The 23,442-nt window shown below is 41.4% G+C and overlaps 1 protein-coding gene across 1 annotated transcript; it reads right to left on the bottom strand.

Annotated features, from left to right (window-relative positions):
• Positions 1–1,715: 1,715 nt before the first annotated feature.
• On the bottom strand, positions 1,716–17,041 carry TLR5 (toll like receptor 5). The gene is made up of 2 exons (XM_069800067.1): positions 16,961–17,041; positions 1,716–5,775 (listed from the first exon to the last, which is right to left on the bottom strand). Exon 2 carries the CDS (start codon positions 5,766–5,768, stop codon positions 3,186–3,188), a length of 2,583 nt encoding a protein of 860 aa, XP_069656168.1. The 5' UTR covers positions 5,769–5,775; positions 16,961–17,041; the 3' UTR covers positions 1,716–3,185.
• Positions 17,042–23,442: the final 6,401 nt, after the last annotated feature.

Raw genomic sequence — 23,442 nt, 5'->3', positions numbered from 1 at the left:
GACCCTAAAGATGTATCTTGTTTCTTGTCTGTCTTTGCTCGCTTCAAGTTTCCACTTCTCATGGAACCCAAGTCCCCTCCGATGGCAAGATGCTTAGACCACCATGTGTACCCTTCCTAAGTTTCTGCTTTCCCAGAGATTTGCATGTGCTGCTTCTGCTCTATTTGGAGCGTCTTCACCACTCACTCCTGCCACTCAGTTGTGTATTGCTCTTTGTCTGTAAGTATTTTGCCAGGTATGGGCCTTGGTTTGTGATTTAACTGGACTGCTGCTATTCACAGTTCCAGCAAGAAAAGAACATGGTAAAGCCATTGTAAAATAATCAGCACCGCATGAAATTGAGAAGGTGGGATCCAATAATCTGAAACCCAGATGGTCTCTGGCAGTGAGAAGCAGGAGATCTGTCATGCTGAAAAAGACCCAGAAGTCAGCAAATGAACTGAGTTAATGATGTGACACAAGAAAATGAAAGGCAGAGTGATTCTGAGCAACATATGTAGGAGTGTCCCACTCAAGAGATTGAACTCTCTGTAGTCTTATCTATTCTAGTGTTCTCCACACAGGTAGTATAGCTATTGGGGTGGGAGCAGTGATGGATACTAACTGTAAATTAACAAGGTGATAGATCTACCAGCAGGTTGAACAGTCTCTCTGAGGAGGGATTAGCAAATATAATTGGACAACACTTTGCTGAGACTAGTGTGCATGTCAGATGGGAGGGGGAGGAGAAGCCTGATTTCACTGGATATGAAATAATAATCATGTAAAATGTGAAATAATATGTGGGCATGTCATTGTTGGCTTCTGTTACCCTCCACAGCAGTATGTTTGTAGAATCTGGGTTCTGGTCCTGAGTGCCTTGATTTTGAATAGGAGCCCATGCAATCTTTGGACTCTGACAGGCTGGCTAACTGCTGCTGTTGAACAACACTGCCTGCTTGACCAGTTAATGTTTGTAATATATGTTGCAATGGTGGGGGAAGGCTTTTACTATTAAATATCTGAGCTGATACCATGTGGCACTGAGTCACCGTCCTCTGAATATTCCCTGTGCTGCTACTGCAAATAAATTCACCAGCTTCCGTCTTAATAGCTTGCTTTAGAGCCAGTGCCACACTTCACACCCTATTCTGGACACTCTCCAACAAGTTAATGTCTTTCACTGAGGAAGGTGAGTAAAACTGATGAGAGAGTATCCTTAACTGAGGAGCCATAAAATTCTAATAGAGCAGTAATGTTCCCAGCGAGCCTGAAGGGAATCTGATCAATAGTTATGAGGTTGAGGCTCAATTTATGGCCTTAATTCATCAAGCATAGTCATTCTCCATTTTTGTACAGGATGCTTTTGTGGTTCCTGCTTAGCAGAGGAGTCTGCACAAGCCCTTTCTCAACAATTCCCCAGGCTTTGTCATTTAAGAATAGGTGACTCTACAGAGGTGGTGATCAGGGTCCTATGATCTATTTGAAGTCAATTTTTCATTGTATAGGACAGACTGTACCAACTGCATTTGTTCTGACAGTCTCAGGCTTGGAGCGGTTTCACAGTGAGTAAAAAAGAAAGTTATTTTGAATCTCTTTAAAATTTGACACCACAGTTATTCATATGCCTGTAAACCACTCCACAATCAGGAATGGTTCAGTAGCATGTTCTCCAAAAATCCTTTTACTGCCTTTTGTTGACCCCTTGCAATAGTTTTTGCAAGGGGCAGATGGGGGCTGGGCTACTTCTATGTTTCTAAGCTGCCTCAGTGGTAGAAAGAAGTTTTCCCAGCTGCTCCTGACGTAGGTTTGATCTTTTTAAGTTTCCAAAATGGTATATAAGCACGGAGGCAGACAATGAAATTTCATCCAAAGGTTTTATTGAAACCTTTATGTAAAAAGTCAGACCTTTCCAAAGACTGAAGTAAATGCAAGTTTTATGTAGCCACCTCTCACCAGTGGCATAAGCATGAAATAGACAGAAGCATTTCAAACAAAATGGAGAAGCCTTGGTTAAAGCCATCTCAGTAATCTCTGCATCTGCTTGTCATTCCTGCGTACATAGGTTAGCAGAAGTAAGTTTTAAGTATCTGAAATGATAGCAGTGTCTTGTAAGTATACACTAAGGTCCTAACTGAAGAGGGGTCTCAATTAACACTTGACCAAAAATGATTTTTGACATTCATTCAAATACAATTTCTTACGTATGCTTTTAAAATTCCCATCTCTTACACCACGTACAGATCCATAGGCTAACAGCCTAGATCTGCACATGATCTTCATTGTACAGATTCATTCCTGCTTTGGCTATCTGTCAGTGGTTTTTATGTGAAATAATCCCTGGTATAACCTCTGACTTTAAAGTATGCCTATAAATATTTGGACTGGCTGGGGAAAAAAAAGGAAAAAGGTTAGACATTTTCAGAGAAATGTAAGAAATGCAGAGAGTTGAAATGCAGGTGGTGGTTTTTCTGACAGCCCACGGGGGCTCTGGGAAGCCAGGGCTTCTGGTCCTTTTTCAGACCTCCCTCTGCAGCAGCATTTTGCCCCTGATGCCAGCAGGTGCAGTGGATGGGAGGCAGGAGGAGTTCAGGCAGCCCTAGCCGTTACCTGAGCCAACAGCGACACCCAGGGCTTCATCAGCACAGTCAATCCCTTTTTTAATCTGCTCCCCCATGCTGCCTGGAAAATTTTCCAAGGTTTAGCCCTTTTCTGTTCCTGAATGACTACACTAATTGAGAAGGAAGTAATATTTTGCTGGAGTAATTTTATCAATAGAAATCCTGTATACTGGTGCACTGAGAGTAAATTAGATTAGCCACAGACACATCTACATTCAAACAATGGCATTCAGATGTGTACTTTTTAATCTCTATCAAAATAGTTAAGATGGTATTATTTGTTTGCAGCTAAGGTCAAGACAGCTTATAAAACGTCCTATTCCTGCTTCCTCACTACAGTGAAAAACTCACTGAGGCCATACTGAAATTATTTTGGTAAGCTTTTGTTGAATAAATGTATAAACCGAGATGAATAGTATGCTCAAGGACTATGTCACCATCAAAATAATAGGTGCAGGTTCTGTAACAGTGAACACTGAGTCAGACTTTTATTAAAATGATCCTGAACAACCCCCTGAGGACACATACCTGAACAAACAGCAGTAAAATGATTAGAGAGGTAAGAGACAAGCAACTGATACACTATCAGTGCGAGAGTGTTGCTACAGTCTGCAGCTCTATACCACTGGCTTTCCTTCGCACTTTTTTTTCTTTCAGAATTTGGCAAGAAAGATTATGTAAAAACCAGTCTACATCTTGATAATCTTCAGGCCACTGCAAATATCGACTCCTTTGTAAAAAGTTTCGAATTGGTTTGTATTTCCTCAGTTGATATTGAGAAAGTGACCCAACCACTACCATAATTAGGACATCTTTCAGATCACAGAAGTACCTGCTCTGGGCAAAATTAAAGGCTTCCACACACCACCCATCTTTGAGAAACTGCCTGGTCACAATGCAGATTGTTTTCCTGCTGTTCCAAATGGCATCACGAATATTGTTGATATGTTCTTCCCCAGGCAAGAAATCTCTTTCCTCAAAGCACAAGGTAAATCTGTTTTTATCAAAATACTGTGAATCCAGGTGCTTTAGCAAAGAATTCTGGACCCATTCAAAGTCATTTTTGCAGTAGCACAAATACGCGTCATATTTGTATTTGCTTTTATCTGCCACTTGTGGATGGCTGTCTATCATTTTTTTTGTGATCGTTTTATACCAGACAAAACAAATCCCCCGACAGCGAGTAAAAATGATGACTGCCATCAGAAATATTAGAAGAGTGACGGAGGTGAAGATGAATACTGAGAACCTGAGTGTCTGCTGGAGTTCATCTTCAATGCAGCCATCATATGTCAGAGATGACAGTGGTACCCCTTCAAATGCAGGTGGGTATACACAGTACCTGTCAGATTGTGAGCCAGCTACAGTGACATTGGTTTCATTTAGCCACGCTAGTAGGCTCTTTAAAGTACAATCACAAACATACTTATTATGTGTTATATCCAGAATACTCAAAGTCATAAAGACTTCAGGCTCGGGTGAAAAAAGCTGGTTTCCAGACAAGTTTAGGTTTGTTAGGCTTTGTGGAAAAAGGCCAGGAGAAAGATGAGACAATAGGTTGGAAGCTAGATTAAGTCTTTTTAGAGATGTTAGACCTCTAAAAATCTCCTGTGGAAGAGCACTAAGGTAGTTGTTATTCAGATGTAGAACCTGAAGTTTGGACAGTGCCCTGAACACATCCAAACATAAATCTCTCTCCCAGACAAGCTGTAACATATTTTCGCCTAGATCCATATAGATTAACTGACTGTTTTCTATAACATTATCACTTTTCACACAGTAAGAGAAGCGATTCTGTTTTAAGAAGATATACTGCACATCTGGTGCTTGGAAAAGAATATACAGGTCACCCAGGTTTGCCAACCAATTTCTTTCTAATTCAAGGTGTGTTGCTGCTATTGCTGTGCCAACTACAGACATTAGCTTATTGTCACCTAAAAAGGCAGAGGTCAGATGTGGAAAGGAAGGGAGTCTTTTAATGGCATTGTCTCGGAGATCAATTACTTTCAGACTTACTAAGTTACTGAATGATTTTCCACCAATCATCCCAATATGATTTTGCTGTAAATCAATATACATTACACTATGTAGACCCTCAAAAGTATAATCGTACAACTCACCTAAAAGATTACTTGAAAGATTGAGAGTTTTTAGGTTTCCCAAGCCAAAAAATGCTTGCCTTTGGATTTGATTTATCTTGTTTTTGAAAAGGTTCAGCAATTCGAGATCACCAAGGCCTCGAAAGGTTAAAGAATTGAGAGAGAAAATGTGACCACTTGAAATATCAAGCAAACGAAGACCACTTCTTGCTAGTCCTGCAAACATATCATTATCTGGATTTCTTAAGTTATTAAAGCCAAATCCTGAACCCATTGTATGAGACCTAAATATTAAAGAACCAATTTGAGTCCCTTTAATGGCTGTACAGAAATATTGGACTTTCTTTGTGCTCCAGCCATTTTCACCAAGGTCTAGTAAGTTAAACGTAATATTTCTGAAAGGATTTGGGCATTTGGCCCAGGCCATTTCATCTGTCTTGTACAAATTATTAGAACTGAGGCTAAAAAATAAAAAGTGTTTTCCTCGGAAGCTGGTAAGATTGCTTTCACACAAGTTGGATATTTTGTTGAACTTCAGGTTCACAGTTTTCAAGACTGTTAGATTATAAAATAAGGGATGAGGCTGAAGTTTTGTGATTTGGTTCCCTGAAAGATCCAATTCTTCTAACGAGCTCAAATCTTGAAAGTAACGTTCTTCCAGGATGGAATCTCCAAGGTCGTTGTGAAACAGACGGAGTACAGTCAGACTTGGCAAGCCCACAAAAGCATCAAGATCTAGTTGAAGAATCCTATTGAATCCCAGGTCTAAGACACGAAGGTTTGGCAGGTTCCTGAAAGCTCCTTTTCCTATGGTAACAGGATAGACATACTGCATTCCGATTTCCAACAGCAATAAGCGTTTCAGCAGTGGAAATGAAGTTGCAGTCACTTGTCTGATGTAGTTGAAAGTTAGCAAAAGCTTCACTGTATCCTTTGGCACAAGTGGAATATCTGTGAGGTTGCAGGAATAATATAGGGATACTTGGGCTTCTGAATAACAGCTTCTAAATGCACATATATCACTAGCTAGTGATATTCCAAAGGCGAGTACTAGCTGTTGATGTAACATCACGAACCTATGTGAAAAAGTGAAAATAGTAAGCATTAATTCTGCAGTTGGCTATCTATGCAGTAAGTTGTAGAGCACATTTTTAACAGTTGTATAATAAAAGACTAATGTCACACTAAAAATTACTAGTGATTTGGGATTTATCCTTTCTCTGAAGTCTAACAGGCATCATCTGATAGGCTGGCTGGTCAGAAGATGGGTCCCAAAGAGATGCGAGCACCTCCTATGACCGGAAAGGTAACCCTCCTTTATGTACCTTAAGGGCAGCACCAAAACCCCACTAAGTAAGTGTGAAAATCTTGGCCTAGCTATTTAATTTGTGTCATGGAACTGGTAATGTTGGTGTATTAGCTTAATTCCGTAATCAGTTATCCAAAGAGGTTTAAATAGTTTGGATTACTAAAGTAAAGTGCAGTCATCCAGTGATCTCAACAGAGCAGGCCAATGCTGCTCTTCCCCTGAGCGCCCTCCTTGTGAGGGCAATGACACTATTTGGAATTCAGGTTGCTGTCACACAGAAGTGCTTAACAGCCATGAATTTTTAAAAGGGGGACCTCTTCTGGAGCTCCTTGAGCCTCAGATTAACCCTGCAATCCGAAATTGTTCTTGAAAGGGTTGTAAAATAGTTCTGAAAGTATAGGCAGGAACAAGGCTAATAGTGAAGGAAAAGAAAAAACACAGTAGCCTGAAACTGTGCTGCAAGATTTCACATTTTACGAAAAACTACATTTCCTGAACTGTAAATTCCGAAGTTATATAAAAAGGTGCATAACATAATTCATGCAGCTCACTGATGAATCTATTTATTACTTTATTCCAGTGCTGGATTTTCGTTGTGTTATGCCATCTGTCTGCCTGCCTCTCTCTTTATCTGAGACAAAAACCTCTTCAAAACAAGGAAGGTCTTTTTTTATTGAGCATGGTAAGGAACAGAGCAAATTATTAGCCCTAAAGTGGTTGTTAGTGTACTGTAGTTTAAACAAACCTTCTAAGATTGCAACCGTCTGCCTCTGCTTTTAAAAAAGCATTTATTGAAATGAAATGACAACCCAATGGAAGAATTTTTGTGACCTCCAGCACAATCTACTTAAAAATTGGTAAGTGTAAATCCTTGTGGAACCAAACCCCCAGTGGCCGTCTAATGTCTGCAAAGTACATCTACTTCAGAGAGGAAGAAAGTTGGACTTTGAGCCAGTAATTAAAAAAAAGGTAAACCCCGCTAATAATTATTATGATTTAAGCACACTGCTGCTTTAAAGCACAAGTACAAAATTCTATGCAGGATATTACACTTGAACTAAAATCATCTTATGCTTGTTGCCATCATACAAAGTGATTTCTGGGAAATGAAAAAGTATGTCAGTAGAAACCACTATGATAGTCCCATTGCAAATACCAAGTGAAAGAGCTAGCCATTTTTTAGAGACAATCTGCTAAATAGAAAGTACAAGGGTGTTATGGTACCATTGAATCTCCTAACTGATGCAGTCTCACTGTACCTAATGTTTTTGGTGACATTCTCAAAGTCATCTGATTATACTAAAACCTTAACTTGTAACAACTGTGACTACTAGGGTGAGTCTGCAGATTTCCACCCTAGAGGCTCAAACACCAAGTGGGAAACACACATACCTTGCAACTTAAAATACTAGTCTTGTCATTTTTTCAGACAATGTCATGGGTTTGGGACAAGATCTGATTACTTGAAAGTAAAAGAGACTATGAATATAGGATAGAGTGCTGAATTCTGAATTCCTGGCATTCAAATTTCATTCACATTTTGCCTCACTAAAAAATTTAGGATGTGCTGCAAAGAAAAGCAAATTGCAGGCAGTGAGTATCAAAATTCTGTTAAGATATTTTAACTGCAACTATGGGGAATAATTCCTAGTACTAGAAAATAATTGTAATTTCTACCCTCTTTTTTTGACCTAGCATGCACTGTTAAAAGGGGATATTATAAACAGTAAGCTATACTATGTTTGTCTTTATGACTACAAAATGTTGTAGGTTATTAAAAAAGACACAACTAAACATACAGCAGTTCATTCAAGACCTTGTTTACTTTTTACTTTGCTTGAACCATGAAAACAAAACACCAAGTTTCCCTTTTATTATTTGTTAACTGTTACAATGGTTCTTGTTGACACCACACTATAAGATGTTTAGCACAAATAGTTTTAAATTACATTTATGTTTCAGATGTTTACATTTCCATTCCTTGTATTTGCCCAAATGCTATGGCTGCTTTTTAAAGCTTGGGCAAAATCACAGCATCACCAAAAGAAGTGACAAACAGAAAGTACTTTGGAAGTCAAAATTTAATAGATGAGTGTATCACCTTACCACAAGAAAAAGCTCAAAATGTTTAGAGTGGAAGAATTAGAAAACATTGTTTTTAAATTTAAAAACATAGTTTTATTTTTATTATTAGAAAATAAGAAAATGATGAAATATTTCTAGCCAACTTTGCTTTTACATTTACCTGCTTTTCCACATTCTTGTAAGTTAAAGAAGTCTCTAACAATCTCTTAACAGTTGTTACACTTCACCTCTGCTCTGGTTTGGTGACAAGGAAGATTTCATTTGTAAACTCTTTGCTCCCTCAGTTTTTTTCTGCATAAGTTACTACCTTTTCCCCTGAATCTTGGCCCTCCATGAGCAGGAGGAGGATGCTGGCAGTAAGTAATGCCTCTTACTGCTGTCATGAGGACAGCAAAGGTTTTTAATTTAACAGAATCCCTCCATATAGCATTTTATACAACCCTTCACCATTGTACATTAGCACCTAAAACCTTTTGGGAAGAATATTCTTCCCACAGAATTATGGTCATTCCATTCAGTTACATGCCTGTGCATGGACATGGAGATGAAGGGATGTGTAAATGGTTCATTTGTTATTGAAAACCGGAGCAATGAAATTCAGAGAACCAGAGCACAGCATGTGAGATTTTGTCTCCTTCTACTACCTTGCTGTCAGAAGGGGTAAGCAGTAAAGGGAAGGGGAACAGTAGGAGGGTGAGGAAAAATGTAGCAAATGCTTTTGGGATGGAAAGTCCAAAGCAGGGTATGTTTCTGAGCAATGGAAAGAACTTTTACAACGCAGGGTGGATATTCTACCTAGATCTAAAGGCAGCAAGCAAGTGCATACAGAATGCAAATACTCTAGCTCTGGTCTCAGCCTCCTCAGGAAGTGTGTGTCTGGATCAGGGAAGGCTGATGCAGATGCTTTCAGTCATCTGGAACTAACCTACACCGTTTTAAATTTTTTTAAACTCAGTTTTGTTAACTTGGTTACTATACCTAGAAACCTTCACTAGCAGAGCAAGAAAGGAAGGGAACTGGCAGTACTTGAGAGTGGATGTTGCAGTAGTGCCTGTCCATCTCAGCACAGCTGTGTACACCTTAGGATAGTAAGCAGGGCCTGAAGTATAGCTGAAGAGGAGGATGAAGACTGTCTCCTTTTTGATGTACACAAGCCAGGAAAGAAGTTAGAGTAACAACTCTCCCATGGAGAATTAGAAAGCACTTGCCATTCCCCCTTCCACACCCGCAACAAAAATGCACTGGAGTCCACATAAATAAAGAACAGATTACATACCCTATTTTTGTCCTTGCTGATGGTCGAGAGTATTTGCTTGCTTTTTAAAAGAGTGATCTGAAAGGAAAATTTTGGTCTCAGGAGTGGTTTTATGCAGTACTCAGTAGCATGCTTACTCTCTTCAGCAGCCTCCCGTGCTTCCGCCACATAACCCTAGGTCAAATGTGAACCAGCACACGCCAGTGGAAGTGAACAGACATGTACCATATGTGCTTATGAAAATGAGCAGCGGGCCTAAATGGTTCTCAATTGTCAGCCATAGGTTTTGGGGAGCCAGGCAGCAGAGGCGCTGGCTATCTGGGTGGACTCTAGAGAAGACCAGTCTGATATAATCATCAATAAGATTTAAAGAGTTTCAAAATCTTTTCAATAACCTGTTGCAGTGACCATGATATCCTCCTAAGGAGATTCTTCCTAGATGACGACTCAGTCAGCCAGAGGAATTGTGCACCTACCACAAGCACAGACTCCTTGAAATAATTCCACAAAGATGAAGTCCGGTGACCAAGAATACCAGTCATTTAGGTGTTCGGGATGTGGTTGGTGGATAAAAAGGTAAATACAGGTAAAACTGGTAAATTTTTCATTACCTGCACCAAAAAAAAAAGTAAATTTTTTGCTCATGCTAATTTTCACAAAAACATCCAGGCTGTCTTCTGTAGGTCACTGAATCACAGATGAGTAGGGTGTATATATATATCTATATATAAAATAAAGGTAGCAGTATCTTCTGGTGAGTGTGTGAGAATCTCATCTTTAATTGCCACAAGCCTGCTTTAGGATTAAGGATTAAGGGATAAACATTAATCCTACTGTCAAGTTGGAAGGCTTTTTTTCCCTTTGGCTCCATAGCTAAGGGTGTTGCTGTTTGGACAGCAAGATGTGAGAGCTCACTTGGAGCCTGCATGAGTGCTGCTGTTACCCTGATGTCTTTCTGTGAAACAGCACTGGTCGTCACAGGTAGCACAAAAGCTCCCCAGAGAAAGGGAAGAAAGAAAGACAGGATTAAACAACTTCAGGGTGTATTTCTTGCCTGTAAAATCAATGCGTAGAAGATAGTTGTCTTTTCTCCCCTCTATACCCAAAAACTTGAGGCACTGAAGAGACAACGACCATCTTAATTGTCCCTTACTATATTTTTCAATAGTGAGATGGGCTTGTGTATAAAATTACAGTGATTTAACTTAAAATTTGATATGCATACTTTCATCAGTAACATACAACTTTTCTTGTTAATGTTTTGAAAATATATTTAAGCCAACTTCTATATGTCCAGAGTCCAGCTAACTGAACAGAGACTGTTTTATATTAATCTAACCTAAACTACACTGAGTTTGCAGCAGTGTTTATGAATAAGTTTCTAGACAGACTGGTGCCACACTTCTGCTTTCTGGCAAATTCTAAGATTTGAAAGAATCTAATCAGCAATAGATGTTTCTGTGTAGAAAATCATGTAATTTCAAATGTTTTGCTTCTGATTTTTAGATACTAACATAAATACATTCTTGCCAGCTTCTGTCCCTCTCTTACATTCACCAGAGCAGCTGTCCTGCCTGATAGGGATGGACATGTTTACAGTTGTGATATAATGAGTTGGGGTTCCTGTATAACATACAGCTTCTGAATTCTGCTTGAAGTAATTATGCTTTTATTATGAAATTGTTCTGGTATACTGTGCCTCTACATGGCATCCAACATTACTGACAAAGGTCGCAGGATGTCTTTCCCAGACCAGAAACAACAGTCAGTTGTTAAATCCTTTTGGGACAAGGGATTAACTAATTCCTAGGAGAGTTAGTTAACCCCAGATCTTTCTGCCAGAAGGTGGCAAAGTGCAGCACTCACAAACAGTATCAATAAAGAAATCAACTGCAGGTACAAAGAACATAGGCATGAGAGAGCCACTGGGAAAGGGAAACAATGAACAGGAGGAGTTTGGAACCTTTGGGTAAGTGGGGACATTTTTGCTTAGTTTCAGGTTAAGCCTGACTCAGTATAGATAATCTCAGCTAGGAGGACTCTAGGATTTCAAAGGGCTCTTGATTCAGTCTGCAAGTTCTGGAACAAGAATCCCAACAAAGTTGAAAGAAATCCTTTCTTCTCTCCTCCCTCCTCTTTCAAACCCAGTTTACTTTTGAGAAAAAATCTTAGGAAAATGTTCATGTTCTGATAGCATTAAAGTTTAAATACATGATCTTTGTACATCTATAACTGATCTTTGGCTATGTGGCATATAAGGTGCTTGAAACAGCTCCAGGAAAGGGGTTGTGGTAGATACAACAGTCTATTACCACTCAGCCATGCTGACAGCACAAAGCTGAGCTGTAACATACAAAGAAACACACATACACCTTGTTGGCAGTTAGGGCTGAAATGGTCTCTCACAGTTTAGCAGTGTGGGATGGCTGAGCCAACCCAGAAGTGCTGCAGGAGCCTCTGTGAGACTCTACTCCTGACCTGAGTCTTGATAGGTCAATGAATGATCTCAGTTCCTATCTCCCATCTTTTCTTCTTCAGTCCCTTTCTCTTTTCACTATACTTCGGCTGCGGCATGGATCAAGTGCACCAGCATATAAAGGGGGTTTAACTCCTACGTTAGTATGACCTACCACATCTGTCCTCTTTCCACATTGCTATTTAGTCTGGATGTAAAGGTAAGACTTAAGTTATCTGCCTGGGGAATTTTGGCTGTTAGCTGCCCAGTCTGAAAAGTAACCCCTGATCAATGTCTCAGAATGAAGACTAGAAAGCATGCACAAACCTAACGCAGCCCACACACAATTATGTGCCCTATTCCTGGTACATGGCTAGCGCAGCTCCTGTCTTACTTGGATTGCATTGACCCTTCTGTGGAAATACCCAAACAGAATGAAGCAGACTTGGAAAAAAAAAAAAAAAGGAGAATAACAAGCAAACCCCACTGCAAACAATGGAAACTCGTCTATTGTTTACATGTAATGGGGATGAGACTTCCTCTATCTAGAACAGCTGGGCTGGTTACCTATGACGTTCAAGTTTTCTGAGAATGGGTCAAAGCTGTTGAGGCTGTAACTTTGGAAACTGGTACCTCAAAGTAGAAGGAGATGCTAAAAGAACTGAGGAGTTAACTATAGTTCTCCAATTCTGCAAAACAAGGGGAATACTGATTGGATGCAAAATTATGCTGGAGGCATGTACTGACAAAGGGAAGTAGAGGACAGTGACATCAGTTGCTAATTCTGTACTCAACACTGGACTCTAAAGATGAAGGCTGGTTATGGATTTTAGCTAAACTAGCATTTTGGACTAAACAACCAAAATCAAGCAAGCAATGTTCTATTCCAAAATAATTCAAGGAGTTTATTTTCCAACCCCTGCTTGGCCAAAAATCCTCACAGCTCTTGCATTCTTGTTTGCACTGCCAAGCTTCTGCAGGAGAGATAAAAGGTACTGTTGCCTAACATAGTTACGTGCTTATAGCCTCGTGGTTAAAGCAGTCTCCTTGAGTGAGACCCAGACTGAAGCTTCTCAGACTGAGGAAGGCTAACTATTCAGGTCTTCCACTTCCTTTAATGGTCTAACTGGGTCATAATATCAAAGACCTCTCCTTTCCTTGGCTAAAGTTTGAAATAAAATGTCCATGGCATCTAGGATGCCCTGCACTAGACCCAGAGTTGCAGCTCTGCTAGAAGTGCTCCATGCAGGCTCCCCCGAGGAGGCCTGCTTGGGGACATGTTCTTCATATTGATGTCTACAACCTCTGCCATCACTGTGCAAGGCTCCTCACCCTGGGGTGCTCCTGTGCAATGGCTTACACGTACTGGGAGCAGCAGCAGAAATGGTGGTGCCATGTGGGTTTATGACTGAAGGAAGGGCATTTTGGATGAGATTTTGGGGACTTGGCTGCCCAAAAGCTGCTGAAATTCACCTGAATAGACTCAGTCTATTTTGATAGAGTGTCTCAATCTCATTCTTCAATTCTTGGGTCCCTTCCTGCCATCCAAATGAAAGTCTCCCTGTTCAGTCTTCCCTATATATTCACATGTCACAATTCTGTAGGGAATTGAGACTCATTCCTACTTCTTGGAGAAAGTGCAGAACAAGTAAAATATCCTCATCTAATACCGTAATATCATTAATCTTTTCTTCACTCCTGGCAACAATTACGGGCATCTTTCCCAGAGGCTGGTGATACACACTGATTATGAAGGACTGTTTGTATTTGGCACGTGGTAAAATTTCTCAGAAATAAACCCAAACACCTTCAAAGAGCACCCTTTTAATGGAACAGAAAGCCTACTGACAAGGAGTTTGTTTGTAATATTTATCTAGGCCATAAAAAAGACCTTGAAAGGTATATCACAAACAGTAAGCCTTTGTTCTTAGACTGGCCAGATAAAGGCCAACTGCTATTGTGAAAATTTGTATTGCTGCTGTTATCTGATTAGATCAAATCTACTTACTGAAACAAAAATAAAGCTCCAAGCTTTTGCCTAGGCTCTAAGCCATCATAATATATGCGCTTGTGCTCATAAAAAGCTGTGCAGTGTAAACACGCTTTTCTTCATGGGGCCCCTCTAGCCAATTACTATCTAAAAAAGAAGCAATTTCATTTATTAGATAATTAATGAATGTGCCCCTTCCCACCCCCTCAGCCTCTCCCTTAAGATGCTAGGGTGCTTAACTCAAATACATCATTTTCCAACTTAAAATCAGGAAGCATTTTATAAGGCAGGTGAGTATTGTGACAGTTCCTATCAATGATGGGGAAAACCTAAGACAATAAGGCATTTACTGACCTGACAGAGCAGAAGGACTATATAAAACAGCCACTGCTTTGTGTAATCAGAAGCTACCTATGGGATGTAATGATCTAGTGTTCCTGTTCATCATCTAGATTTATTTGTATTTATTTATTTGTTTTTATATCCCCTCAGATTATATGACGAGATGTGGACACACAAAGATAGTGCGATTCCTCTATTATTATTATTATAACAGTTCTTTAAAAGAAAGCAGTCTCCAGAAGGCTGCGAAAATAAACTTGGAAGTATAGACTAAAACATGCTCTGGGCTATTTCTCAGGGGGACAGGAGTAAACTGGATAGGCACAGGGAGGGTGCTGTAGCCCCAGACTCCTGCCCCTGGCCCCAGCGCAGTTGATTTTTAGCTGCTAGCACTGTTTTGAGTGTCTCCCTCCAGAGCAGAGCCAGCCTGCTCTTTTCCCTGCCATGTGCCACAAGCAGTTTGCTCACACTGCTAAACTGTGAGAGACCATTTCAGCCCTAACTGCCAACAAGCTGTACGTGTGTTTTGTTGTATCTTACAGCTCAGCTTTGTCCTGCCAGCATGGCTGAGTGCTAATAGACTGCTGTATCTACCAGCCAGCTGGGCTGGTTGTTCCAGTGGAGCGCCCCAGCACCGAACACTGGTCCATCTGCCAGCCCCCAGCAGCACAGGCTTCTCTGCCCCTGTGTCTGACAGGGGATGATGAAGGCAGAGAGAGCCTCAGCTAGGCTTGAGAAGAGGACCAACAAGGTTTCTTATGCTCTTCTAGGTCCTAAGGAAATGAACTTCTTGAGGCTTCAGTGAGGACAGTGAAGGTTCCTGGTTTTTTTTTTTTTTTTTTACTTGGTGCTACAGTTGTTTCCCAGCAGAGATGCTTGTTCAAAGCTGCACAAACAACCCGCGGGCGGTCAATAGTCACCACTCAGGTATTCTTGCCTCACACCCTGAATCCATGTTGACTTTTTCTTTGAAAACTGTCATGTGGTAACTGCCTGGTCTAGACTAGAAGCCACCCCAGGGAAGTAGCGTGTCCTTACTGTTGGTTTCCCTTCCCTCTTAGCTATCATTTTGGACTGTGTTTTTCACAAAGTGGATTTAGCCTAGGGATAAAATGTCCTTTTTTGTGCTTGCAGGATAATTAGAAGCAGCCAGGATTAAAAATCTCACCTGGAAAAGATCAAAGTGGTAATAGGAAACGACTCTTAAGAATGACAGCTGAGTTTTTAACTTACAGGAGGCCAGCTTTCACAGATGGAACAGAAATTCCTGAGAAAGCAGCAATAAGTGGAGAAGCAGCATTCAGACTGTAACTCCTAGGGTCACAAGCAGAGCTCTGTACAGCCTTACCTGCAAAGCTAACCTTTTTATAAAGCTCATCAGCACTGTCATGCCTGTGAAATAGTGGTCAGGCACAAAACAGGGGTAATGGTTCAGTAGCTAAAGTCAGCAAAGATGACTAAATGGCTAGCTGGAAGGGAAATGGCACGGTTGCCACACCTGCACTCCTGGGACCCAATCTGGGCACGTTATTTATTAAGGAACTGTTAAAGGAGTATGGAGACTGGTGTCAAAATATGTAGAGCCAAACAGAACTGGCAAGAAAGAGACGTCTGCTTTTGCAAATATGTTTTTTGCACATATGTTTTAAAAAAGCAATCAAAAGATAACAAGCTGCAAACATCCAGTGACAAAAGGACCATAAATATAGTACAAAAGAGAGACAGACAGCCAATCTGCCCAGCATTTAAGTTAGAAACCCGCTCCACTCTTTCCTGGAATGGAGACATTGAAAGGACAGCTTCTGAATTTCTTTGAAATAGGCTTTAGATCAGAATAAATCTGAGTTAGCTCTTAACTTGTTGGTGGAGGAGAAGAACGTGAAAATTACAGTCACAAGTATAGCTGACATAACTTTGTAGTGTAGAACCTGCTGTGTAAAGGAGACGTAACAAGTGAAAAAGGTAGAAAAGTAGCTAGTAGGCTTTCTGGAACAATTCCTGTGTAAGACTGTTGGCGAGTTAGCGATTTCATTTACTCGCAGTACGGTAGTAGAGTCCTAGGGCTCACCTGCAGATATATCCCACAGAAAGCCGCCTCACGCCACCCGCGCTCACCTCCGCCGGCCCGGCCCGGCCCGGCCCGGCCCGGTCCTCAGCGCGCCACCGCCACCGCCGGCCCGGCCTGCGGCCACCCCACCCCCGGGGCGGAGCGGCCGTTAACGGAAACCCAACGGCTGCGGGGGACGGGGTGGCGGCAGGAAGGCGCGCGCTCCCCCTCTCCGGCACCCTGCTCGCTTCCACACACACCCCAGCCGGCCGCTGCGAGAAAGCGTCTTCGAAAACTCAGCCTGTGTGAAATGGCTGAGGTGTTGGGCGGTGTGGGGCAGGCCGGCGGCCGCGGAGAGCGGCGGGGGAATCGCTGCTTTTTCTGCCTCAGGGAGCGCAGCTCTCGCCGCGTCCGAAAACACCAACTCGGACTTTCAGCTTACTCGTGGAACGCGACGGGAACTAAAGGCCAGCGCCGCCCTGAGGTGGAGTGCTGCGGGGGTGAGGGATGGAGGAAAACGGTGGTGATGTGGGCACCGAACGGGAAAAAAATCTAAAAGAAGAAAGGTGGAGACAGCAGTGAAGAAACACGGGCAGGTGAATTCCTCAGCAGAGTGAAAATCCTCCCTGGCTTTTGAAGACCAGCTGCTACATGCCGAGAAGGGGTCAGGGAAGGGGAAACCAGGCTGAGGGGTGCCGCCGGGGCAGGGGAGCCAGCTTTTACTGCCTTTGCTCAATGTAAGCATTCCGGTGTGCAGAAGACAATCACGCCGACTCACCCCAGTCTAAGCAATGTAAAAATTTGTGTTTGCTGGCTGCTTGGCGCTTGACCTGTTTCTTCTGGTCTTTTGCAGGTAGAAAGAGCCAGTCCATCTCTGTCTCTTACCTCCAGTATGGCTGACCCTCTGGCGTGCACTTAATCTGACCCAGGCTAACTATAAGCGGCTGATGCGCTACTCACATTCTTACCCTATCTCTAATGGTCATTATATTCCATTTTCTACTTTACCTTATACTAGGTAGAATACTTAGGCTTACTAAAGAAGTTAAGATTGAAGGATAGGTCTGTAGCTGAGGTGATTTATTTGCCATTTACTGTAATTCTTAAGAGGAATCCAGGAATGAAAAGGGGAGGTGGGTGTAAAAGAGAGGACAGGGTAATTTTTATTTTTTAAAATTATAGTAATTTAAATTTTCATTTTGCATTTAAATACAATTTCTGGAAATTGATGCGGTTTGAAAAAGTGGCCTCTTCTGAGCTGCCCAAGGCAGCTCTTGCTCACAACTCCCAGCAAGTCGTAGACCCTTCTCCTATCCCTCCACTCAATGGTCAGATCGCTCCTTCTGGAGCCTTTCTCTTCCTAATAGGATCTGAACTCTGCTTCTGTCCCTGATGTCCCCTGACGTCCCACCAGACCATGAGGATATCTAGATAGGAAATTCTCACTCTTTCCTGCTTAAGCTGCTGTGTTTTGTATGGAATCGATTGGGCCAGAGATGACACAAAAGTGCCTGTCTTCATGCTAATCTGGGTTATGTACCTTTAATTACTGATACTTATGTCACTACTGTATTAAGTACTTATAAGTGATATATGTATTTTAATGGTATTAATGCACCTCTCTGGTTGCCTGTGATATATTCTACTAATGTTAAATTGGGTGAGAGATTACAACACACTCTGGCACTGAAACGATAGTTCTAAGGCCACTGAAAACAGGACCTGTGCATCTGTAGAGAAGTAATTTTGCTAAATTTGAAATTCTGTGTTTAAACGAAACACAGGGAATCGGACAAAGCCAGATAAACTATTTTGGGAAAAGTCCTACAGAATTCTGTCAGGTCACACAGGATATTAGAGAAGTATCTGGAAGTACCTGTTGTTTTGTGCAAATTTACAGTGTGAGGAAATGGTTGTGATACGTATGCTCAGATACAGAATACTTGTTTTCCCTTTGGTCCTGCTTCTCTCTCTTGCTTTGAATAGATGGAACTGGATACCTGAAGTTCTGAATATTTTCAGGATTACTCAGCTGTAATTATTAGGCAAAGACAGTAAGTCTGTACAAAGTCTCATTTCTACTGAGCTTATCACCACAGCACCTCTTTCCAGGTGGTGACAGTAAGAACCACCATCAGGATTTAGACGCGTTTGCCCCCAGTTTATACATCTCAACGTGTGTCTAATATGGATACTTCATTTACAATCCTGTTGTTGTAGCATGTTGATGCAGGTGGGAAACACCTAGATTTTTGTGGATCCTGTCAGCTTGGGCCTTTAACTGTTTGCCCATATACACAAAAGGCAGAGATGCTTTATACTGACGTTACTGAAGCCAAGGCCTAGAACCCAGTGACAGTTTAGGTGCCAGCTAAGCCAGTTTCAGATTCTGAATAAAGATTTCAGAAGTGGCTGAAGCAGCAAGTAAGCAGGACTGCTATCTTTTCATGGCTATAGTCTTCAAGCATCTTTTTGTTTAATATAAAATGCATGGCAGCGAGGTATTTACTGCTGCTCGTTGTACAGTCAACTGCTGCTAACAAGTGGTCACAAATTTACAGGAGTGTGTTTTTGCAAAAGCTCTTGCCAAGTTACAGTTGGAAATCCAACCCGGATGTTTTTTTAGTTTGGTGCATTGACTTTGATTTATCACTGAACAGTGCTCACACACTATTATTACAACTGCAGACTTGCTTCTGGATTAAATCTTTTTGATTCAGTTATTAAAAACCTCCAAGCTTAAAATGTGTAAATCACAGGAGTCGATAAAAGATGCCAGTATATTCAGCTACTGTACTTGTGTAACTCAGAGAGAAAAGAAACCGCTAAGTTGTCTGTTAATGCAGCTGTATTTTCTGTAGCACTGTACTGACATCTTTCAATGCCTTCTTGCATAGAGGAAGTAATGTAATTCCAAATGATGCAGATGAGCATGTTATATTTTGATGACAAAAGGCACACCTACACAACCATCTCCTGGTGTTCTGTCACTTGCAAGAAATGATGGAAACTAAAACAAAAGTTGTCTTTCTGCCAAGGTGTCTGTGTTAAGCAGAGACACGTTTCTTGCTCCTCCATTGTCTTATGCAAGTCACATACACACAGTGAGCTAGACATCTAGCAGGTACCATAAGGGATTAGGGAAGAGGGAAAAAGAAAAGATGTCCTCTCCACTATACACATGAAAACACAAAAAATTAGGAACAATTACTTAGAGAATTTTACTGTGTCCTGGATTTATGCAGCTTCTTGAAATTTAGCACTGAGATACCTAATTTTAAGCATATTACTAATTTCAAGAAAATATCATATATAAAGGTTCATTTATAAAAGGTCAGTAAATGGTTTAACACATTTTGTAACAAATAGTCATTTGTCTCTTGTGCTTTAACCCCAGCCAGCAACTAAGCACCACACAGCTGCTTGCTCACTCCCCCCACCCAGTGGGATGGGGGAGAGAATAAAAAAAAAAAAAAACAACTGGTGGGTTGAGATACAGTTTAATAGGACAGAAAAGGAAGAAAATAATGATGACAATAATAAAATGACAACAATAATAATAAAAGAATTAGTATATACAAAACAAGTGATGCAGAGTGCAATTGCTCACCACTTGTTGACTGATGCCCAGTCACTTCCTGAGCAGCAATCCACCCCCCTAGGCCGAGTCCCCCCAGTTTATATACTGGGCATGACATCACATGGTATGGAATACCCCTTTGTCCACTTTGGGTCAGCTGTCCTGGCTGTGTCCCCTCCCAACTTCTTGTGCCCCTCCAGCACAAGAAATCCTGAAAAATCCTTGACTTAGTCTAAACACTACTTGGCAACAACTGAAAACATCAGTGTGTTATCAACATTCTTCTCATACTAAATCCAAAACAGGGCACTATAGTGGCTACTAGGAAGAAAATTAACTCTATCCCAGCCAAAACCAGCACCGTCTCATATTTTGACAAAGACTGCAACAGGTTAATAGGCTTTTTATTGCCATGGTTTATCACCAGCTGTGATGTCTTCTGCTGATGTGCTTGTAATATTTCCAGTGTATCTCACTCAGTTTTAAACATGGTAATAAAATACATTAATAACGTGCAATCTTTATAAGCCCCCTTAAAATGCAGCTAGGATATATTCTTTATTGAAATAAGACCCAAACAGGTGCTCTCTCTCGTATTTAATGGAGTGGATTTAATACTGAAAAAATGTGCTTCCAGCCAAAGAACAGGCCCTTGTGTGTGCTGATTGGGCAAACGACATTTGCCAGTTGTAATGAACTCAGACTATGAAATTCTAATAGCCACTGAAGGTTATCTATGGCGAATGACTAATATCTTATAAGTTAAGGTCTATAATTGCACTCTAGTGATTAATGCATTAAATTACTGATTTCTTACATGTAAGACACTTAGCAAATGTGTATCTTATTGTACCTCTGGGCTCACCTATAATGTACAACAGGCAGGTGAAATACATGATCATTTCCCACAGGCTTCTTCTAAAGCAAGCTTCCACCCACACAAGATCAACGCTGTAATAAGGTCATTATTTCTGGAGACACACATTTTCATATCTTGCATAGGTAATGACATTAAGTTCCTTTACCTTATGAGTCTCAGTTAGAATTATCATATTAAATACCAAGTAGTATTTGATTTTTTTTCCCACCTGGATTTCACAACAAACATAGGAAAATCTGTGATCTTCTTAATAAACCTCCAGCTTTAAAAAAAAAAAAAAAAAAAAAAAGCCAGTGTGGGTTGTGTTGAGTGTTTGGGGAATTATTAAAGTGTTTTAGAAAGCGTTTATCAAAGCAGTGAACTCAACAGTTTGTCCACAGAATGGATGTAATAAGAAAAGATAAATTTCTACATGTACAAAGATAATTACTCTCCCTTTATGCATGTAGAAGGATCCAAAATGAGCCTCTGTAAGTGAATTTTTTCCTGGTTTAGCTAGCATCAATTTTGATCTGAATGTGCTTCTGTGAGCTTCATTATTAGCGAGACTGAAGACTTTGGAGAGGCAGGTATTTGCATTTATATGCCTTTATAGCCTTGGCTACCACTGAGTTCAATTACAAATATGACTGTGCTAATTTGAGCAAAGAAGAGAAAAGCAAGTTCAGTAGTCTAACTAAGCAAAGTTTGATCAATTGATGAAAGTGCTGTATCAGTCTCGACGTAATAATAATTCAACATGTTACATTTTAGCTTGAAAATGCCGATATTTTCATTTTAACACATTGAAACCGAAGTTTCATCTCTTGAAATTAGAGTGGTCAGATCTTGGTAAAAAAGCTCAGAGCTGTGCTTACCCTGCTTTGGATACTTAAAAATAAGGTAAAAATATGCAAAAGGGTAGTGTCTGAGGAACTGATTCAGCCCTCTCTGCTTCTCTCCATGGTCTGAGTAGGTTGTAGGAGAAAAATGTACTCCCACACTTAAAATATACATATATAAAATACAGCCTTGGATTGTCTGACCTCCACAGCTGTACAGGGCAAATCCCTATTTTGGGCTCTGCTGCCAGGCTAGCCAGATGTGGCAGCAGCTTCCCCTCGAGGCCACTCAGAGTAGAAGGAGACCTTTGTTCAGGCAGCACCCGCCAGCCTGGCAGCTGTTCCCCGTATTCTGCAAAGAAAAGCTGACCAGAGCTGAAACCTGGTTTTATACTAACCTAAATACCTTTCAATCGTTAAGACTGTAGTAAAATGGCCTGTGACAGCTTTCATGTTACTGAGTTGGCCGGCATTTGTATGTGAGTGTACCTACGCATGCACTCATGCAGGCTCAGGTCTCTGCCCACAGAAACCCCCCAGGAATCACTTAGTGCGTGCAGTATCAGGTGAGACAGGAGAGGGCCCCAAGAAATAATTCCTGCAGCGTTAACAGAAAGGGAGGATGAAGGTAAAACAAAATCCACTGGTAACACTCAGAGAAATGTCCCGTGAAATTGAAAATTGTACATGCTGACAATATGCCCAGGTTCTGCATGCAATTGGAATTTAAAAGTCAGCACCTCCACAACAGCCTTGCAACTCCTGTTGGACTCGAGACATCTGTCAGTTAACAACAGTGTATTCAGCTGGGATGGCTGGATTGCTCCATTCTGACCACTTCTCCAAATGTGAATATGACAGATGAATTGCAACATGTCGTGTTCATGTTGTGTCACTCAAAAACACAAAGGGTGAAGAGAGTGTAAAACCAGCACATCACTTCTTCCGCCCCCAGGAACATTATTCTTTTAAGGATCTCCAGAGTGGTTTATTAGCAAAGCATGTAGTATCCTGGAGAAAAAGTCCTCAACATTTTTTTTACATGGAAAGATGCCTGCAGGCATCAGAATAATAACCTGAAGTCTCCATACTGGATCACATTTTTACCAAGAATCAGGAGGAAGTAATCTACCCAGATTCAAGAGGAGGAACTACTGGGTAGCCGTGCGAGTTCCCCGGCTGGCTGGCAGCCCCTCTGCTGCTGCTGTGTGTGGCACCTATGCCCAGGGCAGGAGAGGCCCTCGAGCGGTGCAGATAGTGGGACCTGCCCGCCACGGAGCTGTGCCAGAGGCCGCGCTTCCCGGCGGTGTCCTGCCACTGCAGCCCTCTCCAGAGAGGTGACCTGCCACTCGGCCTCCTGCCCCACGGCAGGTAATCACATTGACTGGGGTCTCACCTGCCAGGATAGAAAAATACAGCAATTGTGCTGCATCTCATTCCGCCTCACTCGGTGCCTGGTTTAGCCAAGCGCCCACCACTGCTGCTTGCACTCCTGCTTTTATGCTGACAGCAGCTGCTGGCCAGGAGTAACTGGAGAAGGCTCTTGGAGCGAGATGTCACATCGCTTCTGGCTTCATCCACGCCTGAAAGTCCAACCTTTCTGACATGAAGCGTGTTTCGCTTTTGTATGGCCTCTTCCTGTATTTTTCCTACCTGTTCTGACTTGACAGCAGTTTCTGCTTATTTTGTGCTATCAGCACAAGCCCTAAAACACTGACCTTATCTCCACCTGTTCCTGCCAAGGAAAGTGCTGCCTAAGGAAGAGAGAGATGCTGCAGAGGCTAAGCTTCTTCTGTGACTCACTGCCTGTGAAGCAACCATCACCTCACAAATCATGTTTGCCTGAAAATAGCATGCTTGCCATTTTCAGTAACCCCACAGATTGCTTATCTTTTTCGTTTACTTTGTACACTTGAGAGAATTTTGTGTCTTGGCTACTTGTTTTCCTGGCCAATGCACCAGTATTTGTACTGACGGAG

Source organism: Haliaeetus albicilla, chromosome 13 (assembly GCF_947461875.1).
Source record: "Haliaeetus albicilla chromosome 13, bHalAlb1.1, whole genome shotgun sequence".
NCBI lineage: Eukaryota > Metazoa > Chordata > Aves > Accipitriformes > Accipitridae > Haliaeetus > Haliaeetus albicilla.
The sequence above is the reverse complement of the archived record's forward strand: the minus strand, read 5'-3'. Positions and strand labels throughout refer to the sequence as shown.

Coding starts and splice junctions, on each gene's coding strand:
- TLR5 (XM_069800067.1), bottom strand. CDS start 5,768: ATGTTACATCAACAGCTAGTACTCGCCTTTGGAATATCACTAGCTAGT.